General features: G+C 41.4%; 1 protein-coding gene across 3 annotated transcripts in view; it reads right to left on the minus strand.

The window, feature by feature from the left end:
• SHANK2 (SH3 and multiple ankyrin repeat domains 2) overlaps positions 1-21,089 on the minus strand; it is a 249,980-nt gene that overhangs the window by 41,129 nt on the left and 187,762 nt on the right. For all 3 annotated transcript variants that reach the window (XM_066552106.1, XM_066552105.1, XM_066552104.1), the window contains one exon: positions 277-412. In XM_066552106.1, the coding sequence (XP_066408203.1) occupies positions 277-412 (136 nt within the window). The remainder of the gene's footprint in view (positions 1-276; positions 413-21,089) is intronic.

Consider the following 21,089-nt stretch of genomic DNA (forward strand, 5'->3'; position numbering starts at 1 on the left):
TCCTCTCTCACTACTGCCAGAAATTTTACTACAAGATCCTCAAACATATACATGTGAAAAACTCATAAATATTAATGCCAAGCATGATGAGAGAATATTGCTCTTTTGGCCACACGTTAATGTCCAACCCAACAGAATTAAATCACTCCAAATTAAACAAGAACAGGACATTTCAAATTTGAGAAGCAAAGTCTAATAAATCAGAATTTCATGCCCATACTTGGTTTTCTGTGAAGGAAGAGCAGAAGAGTCCATTAGGAAGAGAGAAAAATGTACCTTTCTTCCTTGCTGTGTCATCTGGATCAAGATTCCTGGTTACTGTGACAACCTTCAGCACGAGGTGATTGCCCCCCTGTCGAATCATGTTCACCACCTGCCTGTGGCCAACTTTCACTACATTCTCATTATTAACCTGCACAGAAAGGAAGGAGTCTTTTAGACCAAAATGCAGAAAATTTTTGTTTATTATTTTTATAAAAAGAATGTGGAAGAAACAGATAGAAACAGAATTTCTAGTTACTGTCTTTTAATGAAAATATGTATTTAAGGAACAGTGCACAGCTGACATGATGACCAGAAAACAAAAAAAGCTACTCCTTTGGGAAATGCACATGTAAATAAATGCAATGTAAATAAATTCAACCAAATACTGCCCTTTACATATTTTATTTACAATTACTAGAATTTTCCTTCTGCAAGTTTCTGAAAGGATCTCCTGTCCTGGAAGCAAAGGCAACAGGGCCATAAGAGGCCCAAAGAGTGTCCATGGAAAAAGAAGAGTTAAATGCATGAAGAGTTAAATACATGAAGCCCTGAGCAGTTACTGTGATCATGCCAATTAAACTTCAAACTGCACTGCAACACTTAGCTTAGGAGAAAAAAAAAAAAAAAAAATATATGTATATATGTACTCTCAGTAATTTCTAGTGCTAAATCATCCTTTTTGCTGGATTTGTCTTTCCATAATATCAATTAATAGACATAGAAGAAAGCAGAGGCATAAAAACTGTAAATAAGCACAGCTAAAAGTAATTTATTTATTCATTCAATCTATAAGGAGTCACTGAAAGTTATCTGAAATTTGAATGATGACAACATCTAAGACTGAAGTGCTGCCTGTGCTACTTGAACACAAAAGATATTGAGGAATGGAGGAAGAGCTGCTGCCAGGATACATGCTGGGAAGTTGATCTCTCTCCAAAATTCCACTGACTCAGTAATATTTCACTGAGATCACTCAATGCCTCCCAAAATGAACAGTCATTTCCAAAGTAAGTGTTTTTAGCCTCCTCTATTTATTCTGACAGGCTGGGCACCTCACACTCTGAAGGATTTACAGTTCAGAGCAGAGTCTCTCATCAAATATTATTGCTGTTTAGCAGAACAAACAGCACGGGCCGCCCCACTCCAACCTGAAATCATTTCTCATCCATTGTCTGGAAGGAAAACCTTCCCTTTTTTCAGGCTTCAGCTGAGCCAAAATGCATTTTAATGAAGCAGTGCATTGGTAAACCATCTTTTCAGCAGAGTGCTGCAGTGGGGAGCCTCCAGGACAAGCTGTGTGCTCTGTGCCTGAGCTCAGGGTGCTTTTGGAGATGCTTTTTTGGTTCCAGGCACTGTGACGTAGGTGGAACACATGCTGAACATCCAGACCTGTTGAGCAGGCAAAGACGAAGTTCTCTCATTCTGTAGGTGGAGGGTATAAAAGAATATTGATTTAAATAGGACTCTTGCTGGTTTGCTTTATTTTACACCTCCTTAGCATCTGGTATTTAATTCCAAGAGATATTTATTTAGCTGGACCAATGGCATCTAAATTTAATCTAAAATACTGAAGCAAAAAGCGTTATCCATTTACTTCTGAATTCCTTCCAGTATTAAAGCCTCAAACAGGTAATTCTTTTTCACAGGAAAAAAAAAATCAAAAATCATGTAATTAAGAATTATGGAATGCATCCACTCTATTTTTACTGGAATTAAATTTCAAGCTTGGAAGCTAGTAAGGATTACCATGTAATCCCTAATGCTGTCAAAAAATAGAGCCCTCCAAATAAATCAAAAGTCAATATTAATCAAACACATGTACACTTCACTAGTGTAAAGTGATAAATGTGTAATATGATAAACAGCTTATGCAGCATCCCATCTGTTCCCATCGTTCTGTGCAATGATATTTAACATTTAGAGCAGGAGCAAATATATACAACACATTTTTTTAAAGCTGCCTCAGAAACAGAACCTGTAAATGACTGTTTATAGCAGCTTTGTTGAAAAGGCACAGTTACAAAAGCTGGGACTGAAAAGATTGATCTGAAAATAAATATAATAAAAATATTGATAGGAGAGCTGGAGGTTCTTTAACTCAGAGTCCTACGGAAATACTAGAGAACAAAAGAATCATGGAACCAGCAGAGCAGAAACTCATCTTCACAGTCTTTAGCACCTCAGGGGGTAAAACTGGAGCATGATTACAAAGTCATAACTTGGGAAGTGTCAGTAGGTTGTAAGTGACATTATTTCTGTTACCCTTCTTCAATATTTCATCCAGAAGCCAAATGTCTGCAGGAAGGGCTGTTAAGCAGTGAGACACCAGAGTTCAAGCAGGTTTGTCTGACAGTTTTAGTTTGATTTATTCTGCAAAACTTTTCCAGGTGTGAGTAATTTGAGGCAAATCTCTCTCCACTTCCATTTCAAGCTTTGGCAAGGGGGAGTTTGTAAACCAGTAAAGAAGGGATCTATTCCAACTGTGCCAATTCATGTCATAATCACCTGTGTTCTCTGTATTAAATGTAATCCCACTCTGGAAAACACTCAAAAACTACTTTTTGTTTTAGTAGCTAGGTGTTTGGAAGGAAGCTCTAGAAACAAAGAGTAAAGTTGTTTTGCAGGCACAAATTTGTGTCTTTCCCTCTTCTTCAACCCAATCTTTCTGCATATTTTCTGCAATCTTTCACTGCAAAACCTGAGGTTCTTATTTTCCTTCTACAATTCCACAAAACGTTTTTCTGCCATGTCCTTTGTAAATAAGTGAAAATAGATAATAGAAATAGACACATGAGGAGGCTGGGTCTATGCTACATCAATGAAATCTGGTCATGCAAGAAACAAAATATAAGGAAAACTGTCTTTTGGGACACCTCACAATTTCAACAACTCTCCTCTATCCTCTCTGGACTCTTGGAAAAAGCCTCAGAATTCTGTATTTTTGAAAATCATCCTTTATTATCATCTGGTTACTGGGCAGTGGGATGGAAATTACTTTGAGAGAATTAATTGATGAAGTAATATGATTTCATTAATGTCTTTAAAAATAGTCTAAACAGGCTGGATAACTTTTATCCCCCTGAAATGCAGTTATGCAATAGATTGAAAAATAATATAATAAAATGTAATATAATATACTACTATACTACTATATATTCTAACGGGATGGGATGGGATGGGATGGGATGGGATGGGATGGGAATAGAATAGAATAGAATAGAATAGAATAGAATAGAATAGAATAGAATAGAATAGAATAGAATAGAATAGAATAGAATAGAATAGAATAATAACCTGCACACTGTAAGCTGGCAGATGCATGAGCTAGAACACATACACCTGAGCAGCCTTCCTGTAGGAAGGTGCAAAAGGAAAAAAATAACCACTACCAGAGAAAGAGATTTTTGCAGACTTTCTTCTATTGATAAAAAAACAAAAAAGGATTAAAAAAAATTCTTGATTTCTTCAATGCATCATCCTCATCCTTCCATTACCAAAACATTCCCCAGTGGAAAAGGCAGTCAATCATTTTTAACAGCAATTAAGTAGGCAGAACTCCGTCATTATGCTTGGGATGCCCATTGCAGAATGGCTGAAGCTGGGAATCACATCCTCCCAGAAGAAGCTTCTCAGAAGCTCTTCCTTATCCACTGAACTACTTGGAAAAAAAACCCCAACAAACCCCCAAACCCGTTACACACACTTACAACCCCCTGCCTACACACTTTTTAAAATTCACCCTTTTTGATAAATATTTCACACACACAAACCCAATCACAATTTGTACCAGCGGAAATAAATAGCTCCCAAGTGATTTTGCAGGCTCAAATGATGCTTCTGCATTTCAAGTAACCACAGAGCTGTGCACGTGGCACTGCCTGTCAGCAGCCAGTAAGAATTTACCATCTGGAAACTCAAATGTGAGAGGAAGAAAGACACAGTGACCCAGAGACTTTTGGGGAAGTTATTTGTGCTCTCAGTGTACCCACAGTGCCAACCCAGGGGTCACCCACTGAAAACCAGCGAGGGCTTGTGGTGTTTGTGGCCATACTGGGATGGGCTGGAGCAGCATTTAGCACAAACCAGCACAAATGTGCCAGATTTGCACCTGACAAGCATATTTAGTGTCAAAAACTCTATTATTTGATCCTCTAAATTCATTCTAAAGCTGGATTTAACGGGCTCATGGACAGCACAAGGGTACATAGTGAATCCAGAAAGGTTTCTGTGAAAGTAAATTTGAACAAATTCTGTTGGCAGCAAACTTCTTATTGAGCATCCCAGGAAAGGCCTGAATGCAAAAATAACCACAGACCCAAAGGAGGAAGCAAGTTAAAAAGGTCCAAAGCCAGAAGATGCTTTGGTGTAATGACATTTTATGTGCTTAAAAAATGCACTTCACCACAAATGATATCAAGATTCACTGTCTCAAAAAGCTAGCACATGATTTTAACCTGTGTCTTAGATTAAAATAGAAAGTAATAATATGATATATAAATTAGTCCCATAATTGAAATTAATACGTGAATTTGTCTCTGCAAGCCCAATTATTCCCATCCCACCACAGAAGCTTAAATACAGAGAAGAAAACGGCTTCAGTCCACCAGACTCCAACTATTAATTTATTTCAACACTTTCTGAAACAGGCCTTGAAGAATCTCTGGAAAATTCCTGAAGATTTTCTAATAGAAATGGGAAGTTTGTTTACATTCTGATCTCCCACATAAAACATCACTGATTCCCACGGGTGTTTGACCATATCCCATTTAATCTACTTTGGTGTAAAAGATGCTTCAGAGGCTTCATGCACTCTGTTGATCTAAAAGGTGCTTTAAAAAGAAATAAAAAACAACAAAAAGCTTCACAGAAGCAGGGATACAAGGATGTGGAAATTCCAGCTGACATCTTGCATTAATGATGTTTTTGCAGTAATCCACTTGCTCATAGATTTGCCTGCCCTGGTTGGCCTTACTGCATGGGATGATGTCAAGAAGAAGCCAGGGAGCATGGGATTGGACTAGGTGATCAAAGGAGGCAACTTCCCACCTGAATCCTGTCATTTATGGAGTTTCTCCAGAAGAAGAAACATTAAAAGGAAGTATTTGACAGCCTTTCAGAAAAAAAAGTACATATGAATTAAGGGAAAAACATCAAAATCATTCGTAGCCTTGCTTCAGTATAAATGTCCAATATTGGGGCACACGAGCAAGATATAAGATGCCTGAAAGAAAACACCCTGTGGAGAGACAATGTGCTGAAGTTCTGGATTCCATCCTGTCACCACCTTTGCCCCTGTTGGCACATGGGGAATGTTGTGCCTTCCCTGGCGCAGCTCCCGTGGCAAAGGGAGATGGCACTGCCTGGTGCTTGCTCTGGGCGAGGGCAGCAGGACAGGCTGGAGCCTGCTGGAGCCTGGCATCTGCAGGGCTGCTCCAGCCAGGCAAAGTCTTTGCCCTGGGCTGATCCAGCAGTGGCAGAAACGTTGCTGAGGGATGTGGTCTCTGCCTGGAGACAGCAGAGCGAGGAAGGGCTCAGCCACTTCGTCCCCACGAGTCGCACCAAAGCTGCAGTTGTGCTCAGGAACATCTATTTCTGAGAGACACTGAAAGGAAGAGGCATCTCAGAGCATAAACTCCAGACTCCTTGGTTGTCATGGCAACTGCATCACAAAATTTGTTTCTTAACATTTAGCCAAGCTCCATCTTGGAACTTCTCAGTTTTCCTGTCCCTGCTATTCCTGTTAGGCCCAGAACCTCTGAGAAGAAGTGCTATTTTTTGTAATTTCTCTCCCGGGTGTAACCAGTTTGTATTATTTTTTTCCTGTGTAAAGCTACCAAAAGCATAAATAGACTTTATTTTCCCCTTACTTTCCCAGCATTCTACAAACACATGTGGGAGTAATGTCCTGCCTTGGTTAAACACATGTTTTAATAATATGACAAAGTTGAAAACCTGAATGGAGCATAACAGCTGTCAGTCCTTCAAAGACCTTGTTAATTTTTTAAAAATGTGTCTAACTTTAGTGAAACCAGCCTATAAAGATGGTCATACATTCATCTGTGTTTCACCCAGCTAAGACTGGCCCCATGCCAGTGTCTGACCTCCCTAAAGGGAAATGCACAACTTTTTTTCTTCTAGTAAGTACAAACTCACTGGATTTGTTTGGGATCAAAGCTGATACCTCAAAAAAGCAGCAGGGTCAAGGGCTGCTTTTCCTCTCTTATCCATGGCATGATTTAAAAGGCAGAACTATGTTAAATTAGCACTCTTATCTAAAATTTTGGATTTTGCATACTTATATCTAACCTGAAAGCTGTTGCAAGTAAGTGACTTCCATCCTCATGAGACTACACAGAACATTTAAACATCACTCAATTCCTTGGACCCTGTCCTATTAAAAATAATGGCCTCCATTAATTAGTACCTGTTCCTGTTTTGAATCTTTCGTTTAAGTCACATTTCATTGGAGAGATTCAATTAACTTTATTGCAGTTGATTGAACTGCAGTGTTCTGCAATCAATTAAGTGGCACTTAAGATGAATTTGTCCAATGTCTGCCAGGTGGAAGAGGTGAAAGCTTCTCATGTTTGAACTTCTCTCAGCGAAAAAAATATCCAATGAGCTGTGCACATCTGTTTTGCTTCTTTTTTGCTTAAAATAAACTCACTGAAGATAAGTCAATAACTATTTTTCCCCCACATTCCAATGCTCAAAAAAAAAGTACTAGTTTAAAATTCAGTGAAATGAAAATGAAGTTTGGAGTGCAACAGAGAGTACCTCTACATTATTCATCTTGTGAACATGTCTCATATTGAATTTGTTCTCATAGCCTATAAATTATGGTACATAGACAGCACCAAAAATAGGGTACCAAAAATAGCAAACTAGAGGTCACCCATATGGTAAAGAAACCTCTCTAGCATGTCTGCCCTTCACAGATGAAAGCATGCACGAAAATCCAAAACTGCTTAACCACTGCAACCAGAGCTGCTTCCATCTCATTCCCATGGCACATCCAGTCATCCTCCTCTGCTGGGGGCTGCTCCAAGGTGGGGGAAAGGGGAAAGGGGAAAGGGGAAAGGGGAAAGGGGAAAGGGGAAAGGGGAAAGGGGAAAGGGGAAAGGGGAAAGGGGAAAGGGGAAAGGGGAAAGGGGAAAGGGGAAAGGGGAAAGGGGAAAGGAAAGGAAAGGAAAGGAAAGGAAAGGAAAGGAAAGGAAAGGAAAGGAAAGGAAAGGAAAGGAAAGGAAAGGAAAGGAAAGGAAAGGAAAGGAAAGGAAAGGAAAGGAAAGGAACCCAAGCGGCTCATTCAAACAATGGGAAAACAAACTCCCATCCTTCCACGCTCCTCTGCTGACCAGTCACCCACATCCCAGTTTGCTGCTCCCTTTGCGCAGTCACTGATGCTTCATGAGACCCTTCTGATAAATTGACTCCAGAGGGGAAAAAATAATCAAAACTTGAGAGGATAATTTTGCTCTGGATCACAGACTGTCACTGTGATCTGAGAGCTGGGCCAGCTTGAGGTAGCACAGTGGGTGGAGCTGGTCTGCTCTGCTGATGAGTTTTGGATGAGCCTCCTTTCGGCCCCTGTTGCCTCCAGCAGCTCCTCTGGGACAACTCCTCCAGGAAAGCAGGAAAAACAGGGTCCCCTTTGGGCAGAGTGCATTTCCAAGCCAGGCCCATCCCTGGAGCAGCTCCATCCCCCCCTGTGCTGCTGTGTGGGACAGGGCTGGGGAGCAGAGGGAGCTGAGGCAGCACTGCCATTCCCGCTGTGCCTCGGAACAGCGCCCACCTGCACACCCTGCCCCCAAAGGGATGAAGGGCTTCAGACCCCCATGAAACAATTCCCACCCCAACGCTGGAGGAAAACAGGAGGCTGTGTTCCACCCTAAAAATATCATATTTTTTTCAAATGGGGAGTTGCAGTGCTGTTATGCAAGCACTGGGAGGACAATGGATCTTTATTTGAATTCTGAATGAACCACTTGATAAGTATTTACAGGAGGTAGAAGCTCTCAGGCTGAGCCCTTCTATTTTTAAAGCTGTGCATACCTACACTAAAGACCACTAGGCAGAGAATTCTAAAATATGGATCAAAATATAGATCTCTTTATGAGCATTAATAATACAGTCCAATATTCATTTACATTAGGTAAGCACCCTAAGTCAGGCAACACAATTTAAAATTAAACCCTGTACATGGGATATAAACTGCCTGGTTTTGTACATTTCGATGATTTTCTGTTAAAACCTTCCCAGAGATTACACAGATATATTGACAGAAAGTGTTGTCATCATGTGTTGATAATCTATATTTCCTCCTCCCACATACAGTCACTTTCCAGAAAATGCATCTGCTCTAAGAACAATATTTTAAAAAAAATGTATTGCTCATGCATCCCTCTTTATGCAGGAAAGCCTAATCTTAGAGCAGATGGAGATAATTCTTCCTTAAAGCCATGTTAGTTTTAACAAGGCTGCCTTAAACTTGGAATCCCTTGGAAGTTTAATTTGGAGGCCATGGGAATGAGGACTGAAGTCTGGGCCTGAGCAGTGTCTAAGCCCATGCAGAATAATCAAACTCACATCAGTCAGCTGGTGATGTGCGAGTGTCCTATTTCAATTTAGGAAATTACCGATTGCACCAACCACACTGCAGCTTTGTGCATGTTTTATGTCAGACTTCCCAAATTGAAGATGAACCCCAAAAAGAGATATCAGTGGTGGAGTCATTGCACAGCATAGTTACATGGAAATGCTTAGTTTAAAACAACCTCAAAAGAGCATCCAAATCTATAGGCACAATTGTAATGTAAAACAGGCAGGAGACACAAATACAGTGTTACACAACACTAACTCAACAAAAGCAGCCAAAGACAACTTTCACAGCTCTTTAAAAAAAAAAAACAAACTTGTTTATAAGAGCAACTTCATTAATTCATAATAAGGCTTTTTGTTACCACTTCAAAAAAGCGACGTTCTAATTTACTTACTCTCCACACAGAATAACCACTTTTTATCTTCTCAAGCAAGAGTACAAGTGCAAAAAGCTCCTCTGTTAAGAGGGACTGATTTATTTTGGTGAGTGAACAAGCATCAGAGGAGGATAACAGAAGATTCCTCAGAGCATTTTGTCACAGCGAATAAGAATCATCAACAAACCTTTCATTAGGTTTGATTTTATTTGTAAATAATTTGGAAATAAAAATCCATTTTGGGACGATCTGGTGACTCACAGAGCACGAGGCAATTTCCTGCCCTTTAAAGAGGCCCCACCTTGGTTCCAGAGAGCGCCAGTCCCGAGGGAATACCCTCCCAGCAAAAGGCAGAAGCAGTGGAGCAAGGCTTTGCCTTCCGCACTGCTCCCAGCCACAGCAGCCAGAGATGCTGCAGCCTCTCCTTCGGGGACATTCGCTCCACAGTCTGGTTCTGTATCCAAGCAAAGCTTTGGAAACTCCTTTGGAGACACTTCCTGCCTTCCAGTGGCCAGAAGGAAGCCAAACCTGTCACCTGCTTCCTTTCAGCACCGGAGCCAGCAGCACCATGGTCAGCTGGGGGATGCTGGGGATGAGTCTGTGCTGTTGCACACTGACATTTCATTTCATTTCATTTCCCTCAAGAGCTGCACAACCTCGTGCCAACAGAGCAGCTCAGCAGAAGAGCCTTGTGGAGATAAGCATGCCCCAAACCTGAGCACAGGCACCAAAGAGAGGGAGACAAACAAAGCACGAATGCCAAACAAAGCCCAAGCAACGACAGCATAACAGGACTTTCAGTCAGAAAGCAGCAGCTTCATTTGTACCCACAGTAATTTTAGAATCACTTGAAAAGATGTCCAAAATCACAATTTTGCGGACTTGTACTCCTGCCACCTAAATTTTCTCTGCAACTCAACTCCCAAAATAAACAAACAGCGAAGCCTCACTGAGTTTGATTCCATGCAAAATATTTTGGAATGTGAACTAAGTCTTAGGCACACAAGGAAAGATCAGAAAAATAACATACTTTGTTAAGAAGAACACAGAGAGATGGTGCTGCCCTGCACAAAAGGGCAGAAATGCTATGTGCTTCCAAAACTAAGGGAGGGAAACTTTGATTTAAACACCAAATATTATGCAAATCCCTTATAATTCAAATTAAATTTGTATCTAGTGTTGTAGAATGGAGTTTAAATGTTAACCAAGCTCTTTGGCAAAGGTTTAAAACTTGGAGGCACTGTAGAAAGAGCTAATATTTCCCACAAAGTTGGAATTGCCAAAAGCTGTGTCAGGGTGACTTGGATATGAATTGGATACTGCCCTTGATGGCTGGGTTCAGGGAGACCCAGGAGCCTAAATTCCCAAGGTGCTCAGCAACCTGCATCCCCCTGCATAGGAGATGAAACCATCCCAGGTGTTGGAATGACTCCTGTGAGCCCCTCATGTGGCAAAACTTCATCCTAAATCCCCAAGCCGGGCAGGGCCAGGGACAGCGATGGATGCAATGTCAGACAGATGGAATGTCACCCACCTCATCCAGCCCCTCCTGAGCACTGACCTTCTGCTGGACTACTAAATCCTGCTTGGCCAGCACCTCCAAGGGCACTCCCACTGCAGGATTTGGGAAGCAGCAAAGGCTGGGGACTGTTTCCAGGGCCTGGGTGGGCGCAGCTGCCTTGCTTTGGAGCCTGGCTCCATCTGTGTGACAGCACATTGCTCCCTGCCAGCAGCCACACATCCCCCCAGAGAACCTGGAATACTTGAATTTCCCAGCCTATGTGAATTCTACATGCTGCAGATAAACCTGGGAAAAAGAACTTTGCATTTTGCCAAACATGCACCAGGTAACCCTGCTGGAAGTTACCAATTTCATTTCCCAGCTAGCAGGAACAATTCCTTTAGTGCCCCGTTGCTCAGATGGAGACAGAGCTGTGAGAAGGAGGCGCACTCACAGCTCTAATGTATAAATTTTAGATGACTTTAAGGTAGTGATTGATCCTCCTTGAGTGCCATCCTCTTTTTTATTCCAGCCTCTGAGCTCTTTGCCTAATTGCCCAAATTGCAGTAGCATCACATCTGATTTCTCTCCAAATACCTTGACCTAAATCAGCTTTGTCCCACTTACTGGCATTGACAAGTCTGGCAATGGTAGAGGGATAATTTCAGTGCATCCTAATATGCTTTTTATTGATTTCCAGGTGGGTTTTTTTTAGACTACAAGGAAGACAGCCATGAAAGACATGATTTAGATTCTGGAGTCTGACTGAGGCAACATAAAAGCTTCAGCTCTAGGAAACATTCTAAAAAGCAACCTTAGTGTGTGCTACTCACTCCTACTGCTGTGTCCCCCAAATCCTGCACAGGCAGCACTCCTGGAATTGCACAAATCCAGGGCAGAATATCTTCTGCCACTGGCTTTGATTGCTGCATGACTGTCAGCCTTCAGAGCATCTTCCTGCAGAATGCAAGGAATGCCCGATCCACGACCAAAGCTCCCGAGAGTCTCTGAAATTAAAACTATTTTTAGCCACCCCTAAATATATGCTGTCTGAAATAGTTAAGTGAGCCATTGTTGCTAACACATAGTTCCTTTCACACACATATAGAATACATGCTTATCACCCAGAGCACATTCCTTACTGAGGGAGCACAATTTTGTCCAGAGGAATGGAGGAAAATGTAGGAAAATGCTTGCACTAGAAATAACTCTGCTAAAAGGCACGGAACCTGCAAAAAGCTGGGGGGTACCGAGGCAGCACTTTAAAAACAAATAAATCAATCAATCAGGCAGACAAAAAGATGCCATTAATTAGTCCTTCTAATTTCTAAGTGGGGAAGAGCAGCTCTAACCTGATAGAGACTTTACCAACTCCATCAAATGGCCAATGTTGGTACAACAGGCAAGGGCTACTGAGAAATAAAACAAAAGGACAAAGGACTGGGAAAATAATCATTTTAAGCACAAATTGACTCCAATTTAAATGTTTCCTCAGCAGAAAGCTTTAAAGCATTCTTTTGCTTATGTCTACATGGCAGTTCTTGCTCAGAAGGAAAGGGCTGGAAGTTTCATGCTCCTGGAGAGACTGAATCTCATTGTTTAATTGAGGAATTGGCTGACTAGTTTTTCCAACACTGGAAAAACTAATTTTTAAAATTCACCAGTGTTTGTATGCCAAAGTTAGAGCAAATAGTTTGGGTTTCCTGATTTTCTGTGCTATTCCTGCGGGCCTGGTGGCTGTTTGTTTGGGAATTCCTGATCTCTGTGGACAGAGTTTTTTTCAAATAACTAAGGTCTAGAGTTATTTTCAAAGAGAAAAGAAGAGAGTGTCTCACAGAGCAGTACTTAGAAATTGAGGATATGGAAGAAAGTAGCAGCGACTCTCTGGAAAGTTTTCCTGCATCTATGGCATAGGCATGTGTAGGAAGTTGTGTGGATGCAAGAACTCTAAAAACAGACATTTTGTCACTTTGGTTAGAGATCAAAGACCTAGAAAACAGGATGCAGCCTCCTCAAAGTATCAGATTCTCAAGTTACTATCTAATATATTTCCATCATTCCTCAAAAATAAGTAATTTTATCATAAAATCCCAGCACTGTAGAATGGCTTGGGATGAAAGAGACCTTTATAGCCCAAGCCCTCCTACCATGGGCATAGACATCCTTCTGTAGGTTCAGGAGTTCCTTCCCATAAACCCAAACCTTAGGATAGAAGCAAATAAATGTATCTGTTGCATGTAAAATTAAGCAGATTTATTGGAACTTTAGAAACCAAGCCAAGATTACATCTTTGAACTCTATCATTACCTATCTGCACCAAGATTAAACTGATAATAGCTCCAGAATAGGCAGGATCTTGGGGTGAGTTGCTTAGCAATTGAAACTTCTCTTTCAGAATCCAAAGGGGGCCTAACAGCACCTTTTGTGATTCTAACTTGAAGTTTTCCTTCCTGACAGTGCAGCTGTGATGTTCTTAGCTACAAATCAATCACCCAAACCTTTACTTTATTTTGATAACACGGCTCCTGCTATGCATGGGAAATATATTCCTGTCTGCTTGGATTCTGAGCTCTAAGAGCATTTCACCAGAACCCTAATTTGGTGCCATCAAAGTCCATTCCCACTGAGGGTGGCTCAGCTTTTCTGCACTGAGACACTTTACAAATTCTCGATCACCCTTGCCAGGCAAGAATATGACAAATACAAATCTTTCCCACCCACTTCAGGAAGATCAACTAAATAATCAGGGAAACAAGGATGGAGCAAGAATTAGGATCTCATTCATCCTTTAACTATGGAAAAGGTTTCTGATAACACTGAGGAGTTAAGCCACTAAAAAAGCACAACTCAGAACTAGGACAGAGCCTGTTTTCTTCAGCCAGAAAGGCACGTGCCCAAACAAAAGAGTGAAATTGATAAATTTTACAAGCCAAGAATAAAAAGGAAGGATGGGTTGCAGGCTGTGATAAGAAATCAAGGTTAGTTTCCTCCACCTGGAAAAGACAAAGTGATCTTTTACTTTTCAAACCAGTGTGGTCCAAGTCAGATACTTTATGGTTTTGCTCCCTGTTTTGCCTTCTAAGCAGGAAATGCAGTATAATTTTTAATTCAGGTCTGGAGTACTGAATTCATTACAGCTCCAACCAAAACATTAGCAAAGTTCTCTTAAATATTTCCATTGTGAAATCCTAACTATCAACTGTGGCTTCAATTGCCTTCTTTGCTCCTGTTTTTGCTTTCCCTGGAAAAGTGACATTCATTTTGCTTGGAGCATGTGCTGCTTTTATATTTTCCTCTTCATGCCTTTGAAAATGAGGACCACCTCTTTACAAAGCTCATGGGCAGCTTCTCTCTCCCTGCTACTGCAGCATCCCCACCTTGGGTTAATGAAGAATGCCCTCCCTTAACTACGCATAACTGGATTTATTTCTGCCTTTTTTTTTTTTTGGCCTCACCCCGGGGTTATCACATAATTTATCAAGAAGAGATGAAGTATTTTGTTTGACACAGCTGCAGCCCATCTGGAAGGTTGCAGGAGATGTAATGTGGCCGAGAGCGATTATTTCATCCTGCACCATGACAGCCAGCAAGAAGCAGCAAACAACAAAAAAAATACTCACTGTGAATTATATAGGTGCAGAACTTTCACTGTAAAAGCTGGATTAGTTAAAAGCTTCCTAGATAATACTTAGTCACAGAAAGAATAAACTCTGGTTACTTATTTCCTTCCCTTTGTCATGCAGCAAGTCACAGATTAAAAAGACAGACACAGGGAGGCCAGGCACTTTGAGGGTTTGCCAGTATTTTGATTAGTGACCAAAGTCAGTGAACTGCACTTTGTCTTGTCTTTTATGTAAGAATAAGGATGAGTCATGCAAGACTAAAATAAACACCTTCTTAGAGGCAGCCTTGCTAATAATAGCTGCTATATCTTTAGTCCTCCCCAGCTGAAACTACTCTATTACTAAAGCAGTAGTATGGAGCAGAGCATGCTTAGGAGGAATTCTACCTCTGCTGCCTGCACCTTCCTGGCTGATGGTATCAAAACAGACAACTCAGAGCAGACACTTCCTCTGGGCTTGTGTGGCACGGTTTGGCAGCAGGGAGGGCCGTGTGGGTGGCTGCTGTGAACATAGGAACCTGCTGGAAAGTTCTGCTGGAGCCAATGGCAGGATGGACTCCATGCTGGCCATGGCCAAGCCCACCAGCAATGGTGGGAGCACCTGAGTGAGAAAAAGTGAGAGAAAAAGCTCTGCAGGCCCCCAGGTCAGGGGAGGAGGAGAGGCAGGAGGTGCTCCAGATGCCAGAGGCACTGTGTCCCTGCAGCCCATGGAGGTCCACAGGGAAGCAGAGATCCAGCTGCAGCCCGTGGAGCAGCCCAGGGGAGGCTGTGACCCCACAGAAGTGACAGGAATAGGGGATTTGTCTTCACAAACAAGCTGTGGGTCTGCTGGTAGATAAAACTAGCACTGGGAGATAGAAGAAACAACGGGAAGGATTCCACTGACTGATGAATGGGAAAAGATATTTGCTTTTAAAAATAAACTTTAGGTTTGCTGATAAACGAAATTAGACATTGAAAGATGAAAGAAACAATGGGGAAGAAAAACCCCTAAATTATGTAAGAATTAAAAATTGAAAGGGTGGGTTATACATTAGAGGGAAAGCTTTGGTATCAGGTGTATTGGGCAGTCTGTACCTCTCAAGTACCTCAGCCACTGGGGAAAGAGAGAAGGGAAATGCAACTGGGAAATTAGGATAAAAAGGGAGGCTGTGCCCTCCAAAAATTTGAGAGATCCCAGGGGAATGCCCCATGGCCTCTCCCTTTATTCAAATAAAGTCAAAGGACTCCTCAGTCTCCTTTTTGGACATAAACCTCTGGTGTTTGTGGATTAATTTTCCTAAGAGAAGTTTCCTGCAATCCTGCAGAGACCCACGCTGGAGTGATCTGCTCCTGAAGGACTCACCCCAGGGAAGGGACCCACGCTGGGGCAGTCTGGGAAGAACTGCAGCCCATGGGAAGGACTGATGCTGGAGAAGCTCATGGAGGATTCTCTTCCCCTCTCTGGAGCAGGGAGAGGGTGTGAGGAGTCCAGCCACTGAGGAGGAAGGAGCACCAGTGACCACATGTGATGGACTGGCCATGGCCCCCAGTCCCCATCCCAGTGTGGGGGAAAACCAGGAGGAAGCTGAGCCTGACAAGAAGGGGGGGGGCGGAGGGGAGGAGTTTTAAAATCTGTTTTATATTTCTCATTACCCCAACTTGAGCTGCTATAAATTAAATTAATTTTTCTCCAAATCACAACTGTTTTGCCAGTGACAGTAGCTGGTGAGGGATGTCTCTCTTTCTTTATCACAGCCCAGGAGTTTTTTGGGGTATTTTCTCTCCCTGAAACACGGGTACATCCATGAACTCTGCATGCCACTGATACCAAAGGGAAGCTAAATTTCTGACTAGAAAATAGGAACACTTTCTATTCCTAAAACATAAATCATGTTTGTGAACTATTCTGTACAAAGAAAAAATATTTTCAATGTAGGGATCCCATAATAAACACATGAATTATATTTTGACACTTTGAGGAAACTATTAAACCATTACATGTCTTTAAGGTGTCATTGGGTAGGAAGGGGTTTAACCATTTTTGTACAGAAAATTCAAAAATTTGCTATTTCTCAAGTGCAGATGACTACCCAGGGAACACCAGCCAAGTAAAAAAAAAACCTTCCACAGCACAGCAAAGCTCAATAAAACCAAGGAAAGGAAAACTTCCCTGAGTAACAAGTGCACCATGAGGAACTCTTCCCACTTATCCTAACAGACAGGATCTTCCTGCTTGAATGTGCCTCAGACAACTGCACTGGATTTATGTTTCCCTGGAATTAAACAGTTTTCAGGTGCTCTCAAGCCTTCCAACCTCTCCATAACAACAATCACCTCCTGCTCTTTCATCTGAGCAATTAAAACAGCAGCTGAACAATGAGCCTGATATATTGCTGGTTATCCTTTGAGCCATTATGGACAAGAATCTTTTTCTGGGTTGGATCAGCCCTCTGTACAGGGAAGACTTATCCCAGTTAGAGCTTACCTCTGCAGCAGAGCTGTTTTATTTCAAGATGGTCAGAATGATAAATTTTTTAAGCACATTTGATAATTGTTCAAGGGGGGAGAGCAATTTTTAGAAAACTAGAGAATGCCCTGCAGGTTCAACACAACTGATCTTTCATTTACAAGCCTCAAACTGTCAGGTCACTGAATATTGTCCTTCAAAACTGACAACCAAGATCGGCTCCTATTAGAAAAACATTGTTGGTGGCTTCTCCAAGACTTGAAAACCCCATTTAGCTTCTCATTTCCTCTGTGAAGTTCTTTTAATTACGTAGCCAAACTTGGAAAGGCCAAACAACAACAGATTCTTCCGTGGCTCTCACAGTCCTCTGGCATTAGGAACATATGTCATTTGTGTTTTATCAGACACCAAAGGAACTTAATCTTGCTTCTTGGGCACTTCTGAGTTATTTCTGGCAAAGAGAGGCATTGAGATTAGAAAGGGAATAGTCCTGGCAGCAGGAGCAGTTTCTCTGCAGCCTTTAAACCATGCTCCCCCTCCCCTCACATTTAGAAAATATTCCAAGTTTCCATAGATTTATATGAAACTTTATTCTCCTAAGTTAATGAACTAGGTCAGTGCAGTGAGTGAATAGGTTATTAGAAACTTTTTCCCACTCTAAGTCTGGATCAAATGGCAATATTCCAGTGGAGCACTACCAGGTGTGCTGTCAGGGAGGTTTGCTGTCAGGAAGGCACCTGCATGGCAGAAAGGAGTGGGGATTGTCTTCCTGGTCCTGCCTTCCCAAATGGCTCTCCCAGCACACCATATGTTCCACACACAGTATCCCAGATGGATGCTCAAAGGGTTCATTAATTCCTCAAACCCAGATTTCTGAGGGTCTGGACAGCTCATACCTTTGTAAAAGAGGGAGTAAGAGCCAAAAACAAAGTCGGGGGAAAGGGAGTTGAATTAAGATGTGTGCAGGGATGTTGGGGAGCAGCTCTGACTTCCTTCCTTTGGATCCAGGGCTCCAGGACTGTCTTGTTCCATTGAAATAATTATCTGTACACAAATGACATTTTAAACACAGCTTCACTCTTGTGACACCAGGCACAACTTTGGAGGCTTTGCTTTGCTCAGAGCTGCAGACTGCATTAGTCATAACATGGCTTAACCTTTAAAGGAGCAAATCCATGGCCCACTAACATTTTTGGAAGGAAAAATTTCATAACACCCCAACAGCCAGAACAATCCAGCAGGGCCTCTCCAGTTCTCCTTTTTGCGTTATTCTTTTGAGACACCACTGTCTGCTTTGCCATCCTGGCATTTTTCTCCTGCCTCAACACAAGGTTGTGATGAATAATATTCATTCCCTCCCTCCCTGGGTGTGGGGTCGGATTAATGCTGCATGGAACATCTAAGGAGAGACTAATGGGATCCTGGAAACACTTCCTTCAGGACCTGTGCTCAAATCCTGCTGCATTTGGAGGTGGAGCCTGAGAAGATCATGATTCAAGTTGTCCAACAGAGGTGGAAACAAGAGCTGAACAATCTAGGAGGAATCAAGCCAAGAGCTTTCCCTGATGTACACATGGAGCACAGAAGGACCTCTGCTCTTCCTCATGCAAATGAATTGAAAGCTGCACTTCAGGAAAAAAAAATTCCACAAATTTGTTGGAATGTAAGTAAAAATCCCCTTGGTAGATGGCAGAAAAAGAGAGCAAAATTTGTAATGCAGATTTCTGCCTCCTTCTATTGTCATCTAAAATTTTGCTGGTGCTATTTGACCTCTTTTCCAGCTCTTCTCTGGAAGAACAGATGGAAGTCAAGTGAAAAACATGGAAAGGAACAGCACAGTCTTGTACCCCTCTGAGAACAACAAACAAGTGGTAGAAATTGAAATATTTCCTTTCCTTAGCAATGATTTTTTTAATAGATCTTTCCTCAGAGAGACCCTTTTCTCCACAGCCCCTGTAACTGTTAAACCAAAGGAGACAGCTTCCATTAGAACATTTCCTAAATTTCCTTAATTTTTTTTGCCTTGTCACTGACCCAGTGATAAAAGGCTCTGACATCTTACACTGAGGAAGGCACAGATGATCTATAATCCATTTTTAACCTCTCTCTCTGCAGCATCTGGACAATTATTATCCATATTAGAAGTCCCTGGAGTCAAAGAACTAACAGAATGTATACAATCCATGAAAAAACAATAAAAATACCCATCTCCTGAAGTATTTATCCAGAATTTTGTAAAGTCTGTGGCTCTGAAAGATGAAAAACCTGAGAGATCATCCATTCCAGAAGAACATCTCAAGATGTTCATGGGGGAATGGCTTCAAGCTGACATTGGGTGGGCTCAGATTGGATATTGGGAAGAAATGCTTCCCTGTGAGGGTGGGAGGCCCTGGCACAGGGTGTCCAGAGAAGCTGTGACTGCCCCTGGATCCCTGGAAATGTCCAAGGCCAGGCTGGACCTCACTGATGTGAGTCTGTTGTGGATCCAGGAGGATTTATCAGCCTTTTCCTGCTTGTCCTGCATCACATGGATTCATCTGATCAAAACCTTCAGCTATTTCTGACCTGATTTTGGTGGGTGATCCTGTCTCTGCCCTAATAATGCCAATGATGGTGCTCCTTTCATCTGAAGCAGTGAGATAACTTCATTAATAACTCAGCATGATGTCATCCCTACATTCCCTCTGCCTGTAGCATTCTTAGACCCTTGTGATCTAACTTTCCTTCTAAGTCTGGCCCCTACTTTTGAAAAAAAAAAAAAAAAGACAGTAGAAATTTTCTGCAAAAGGGTGAAAATTTTTTAAAGTTATTTCTCTTTCAGCTCCCCAAACATTGAAGCAGAAGAGGCTAGAGGGGATATCAAAATTATTTTTTGAAAATCCAGCCCTTAGAACATACAGATAAGATATAAGATAGATAAGATATATATACAGATATACTTAATCTGTAAATTGTGGGCATAAAACTCAAGTTATGTCCCAAGAAACACAAAAGGGATCAGGAGGGCAAAAGTACAGAAACCTCTTCCTAGAGGAGCAAGGAGAAGTTCTGAGGGACAAAGCACATTAAAAAAAATTGAAGTCTGTTACTCCAATTAGCGTCTGTGCAGGAATAAAAAACACTGGATGTCAGAGTGTCAGAGGTCTGATTTTGACTGCCATCACATTAGGAGGAAATATGAATAAGAAAACACAGTTCAAGTGTGTCAAAGCAAGTCTGCAGATTATAAAATAACATGTATTTATTTGTACCCCATTTCTTGAATATTATTACAGACCAGTCCTTGTTTCCCACCACAGCACATTGCATTTGTTAAACTCCACTTTAGTTAGAAGTTAATAGCAGCAGCTACAGCAAAGCACGTCATATCAACTTGGCTACATCAGCTTCCACCACAGGAAAGTGAAGGTGTCATTTACAAGAGATTAAAAAAAGACTGAAGTCCCTGTGGTATTGACTTAGGAAGTAACTGAAATAATTTCCAGCTTTGTTTCATCTTCTTCCAGAATATGACTTAATCCTCTTTGCAGATAATTCTCCATTTACCAAGCAGGAAAATTTGCAGATAATTCTCAATTTACCAAGCAGGAAACTTGTGAGACCAGGATTATGCAAAATGTGCCTTGGACCACAACAACTTTCATTTTCCAAAAGGCACAAGCGAGTCCAGACCTTCACGGAAATCCAGGAAATATCCAGGTCAGAACTTTTTTGATGGGAAGACCCCTGACCTATCTAGGTAGCAAATTACAGGTATGTGCATTTGTCTCTTACTGTTTTCAAATATCTGACACCTACTTCAGTTCAGCATTCAAGGAGAAAGGTCAGAAAAAAACATCAAGAGAATGTTTGCAGAGACAAATTCACTCAGAGAATCAAGTCAGAGAATGAATTTGTTTCACAATATCTTGCAGTATACTAAGTAAATTATTTATTAGCTTGTTTGAAATTATGAATACCTTGAAAATAAAAATTATAATGAAATGATAATCAAAAGGGGTTTGTTGGGGTTTTTCAGCTAATGAATTCTTAAAAATAAAAGCAACAACATAATATAGTCTAGCTAGATTTACTTGGCCTACAGTGATACAGTAATGCTGCATTTACTAAACTCTGCTAGGGAAGGAACAAAAAATTGGAACTTGCCCATGTTGACAAATAAAGTCAGAGGTATTCTGCTGAATAAAATGACAGAAATGCAAATAACAGCAGGATTTGCATGAAGGGAACCCTCCTGTGCAAGCACCAAAATGTGAATTTTAAGCTTACTGAATACAC

This window comes from Molothrus aeneus, chromosome 6 (assembly GCF_037042795.1).
Source record: "Molothrus aeneus isolate 106 chromosome 6, BPBGC_Maene_1.0, whole genome shotgun sequence".
Lineage (NCBI taxonomy): Eukaryota > Metazoa > Chordata > Aves > Passeriformes > Icteridae > Molothrus > Molothrus aeneus.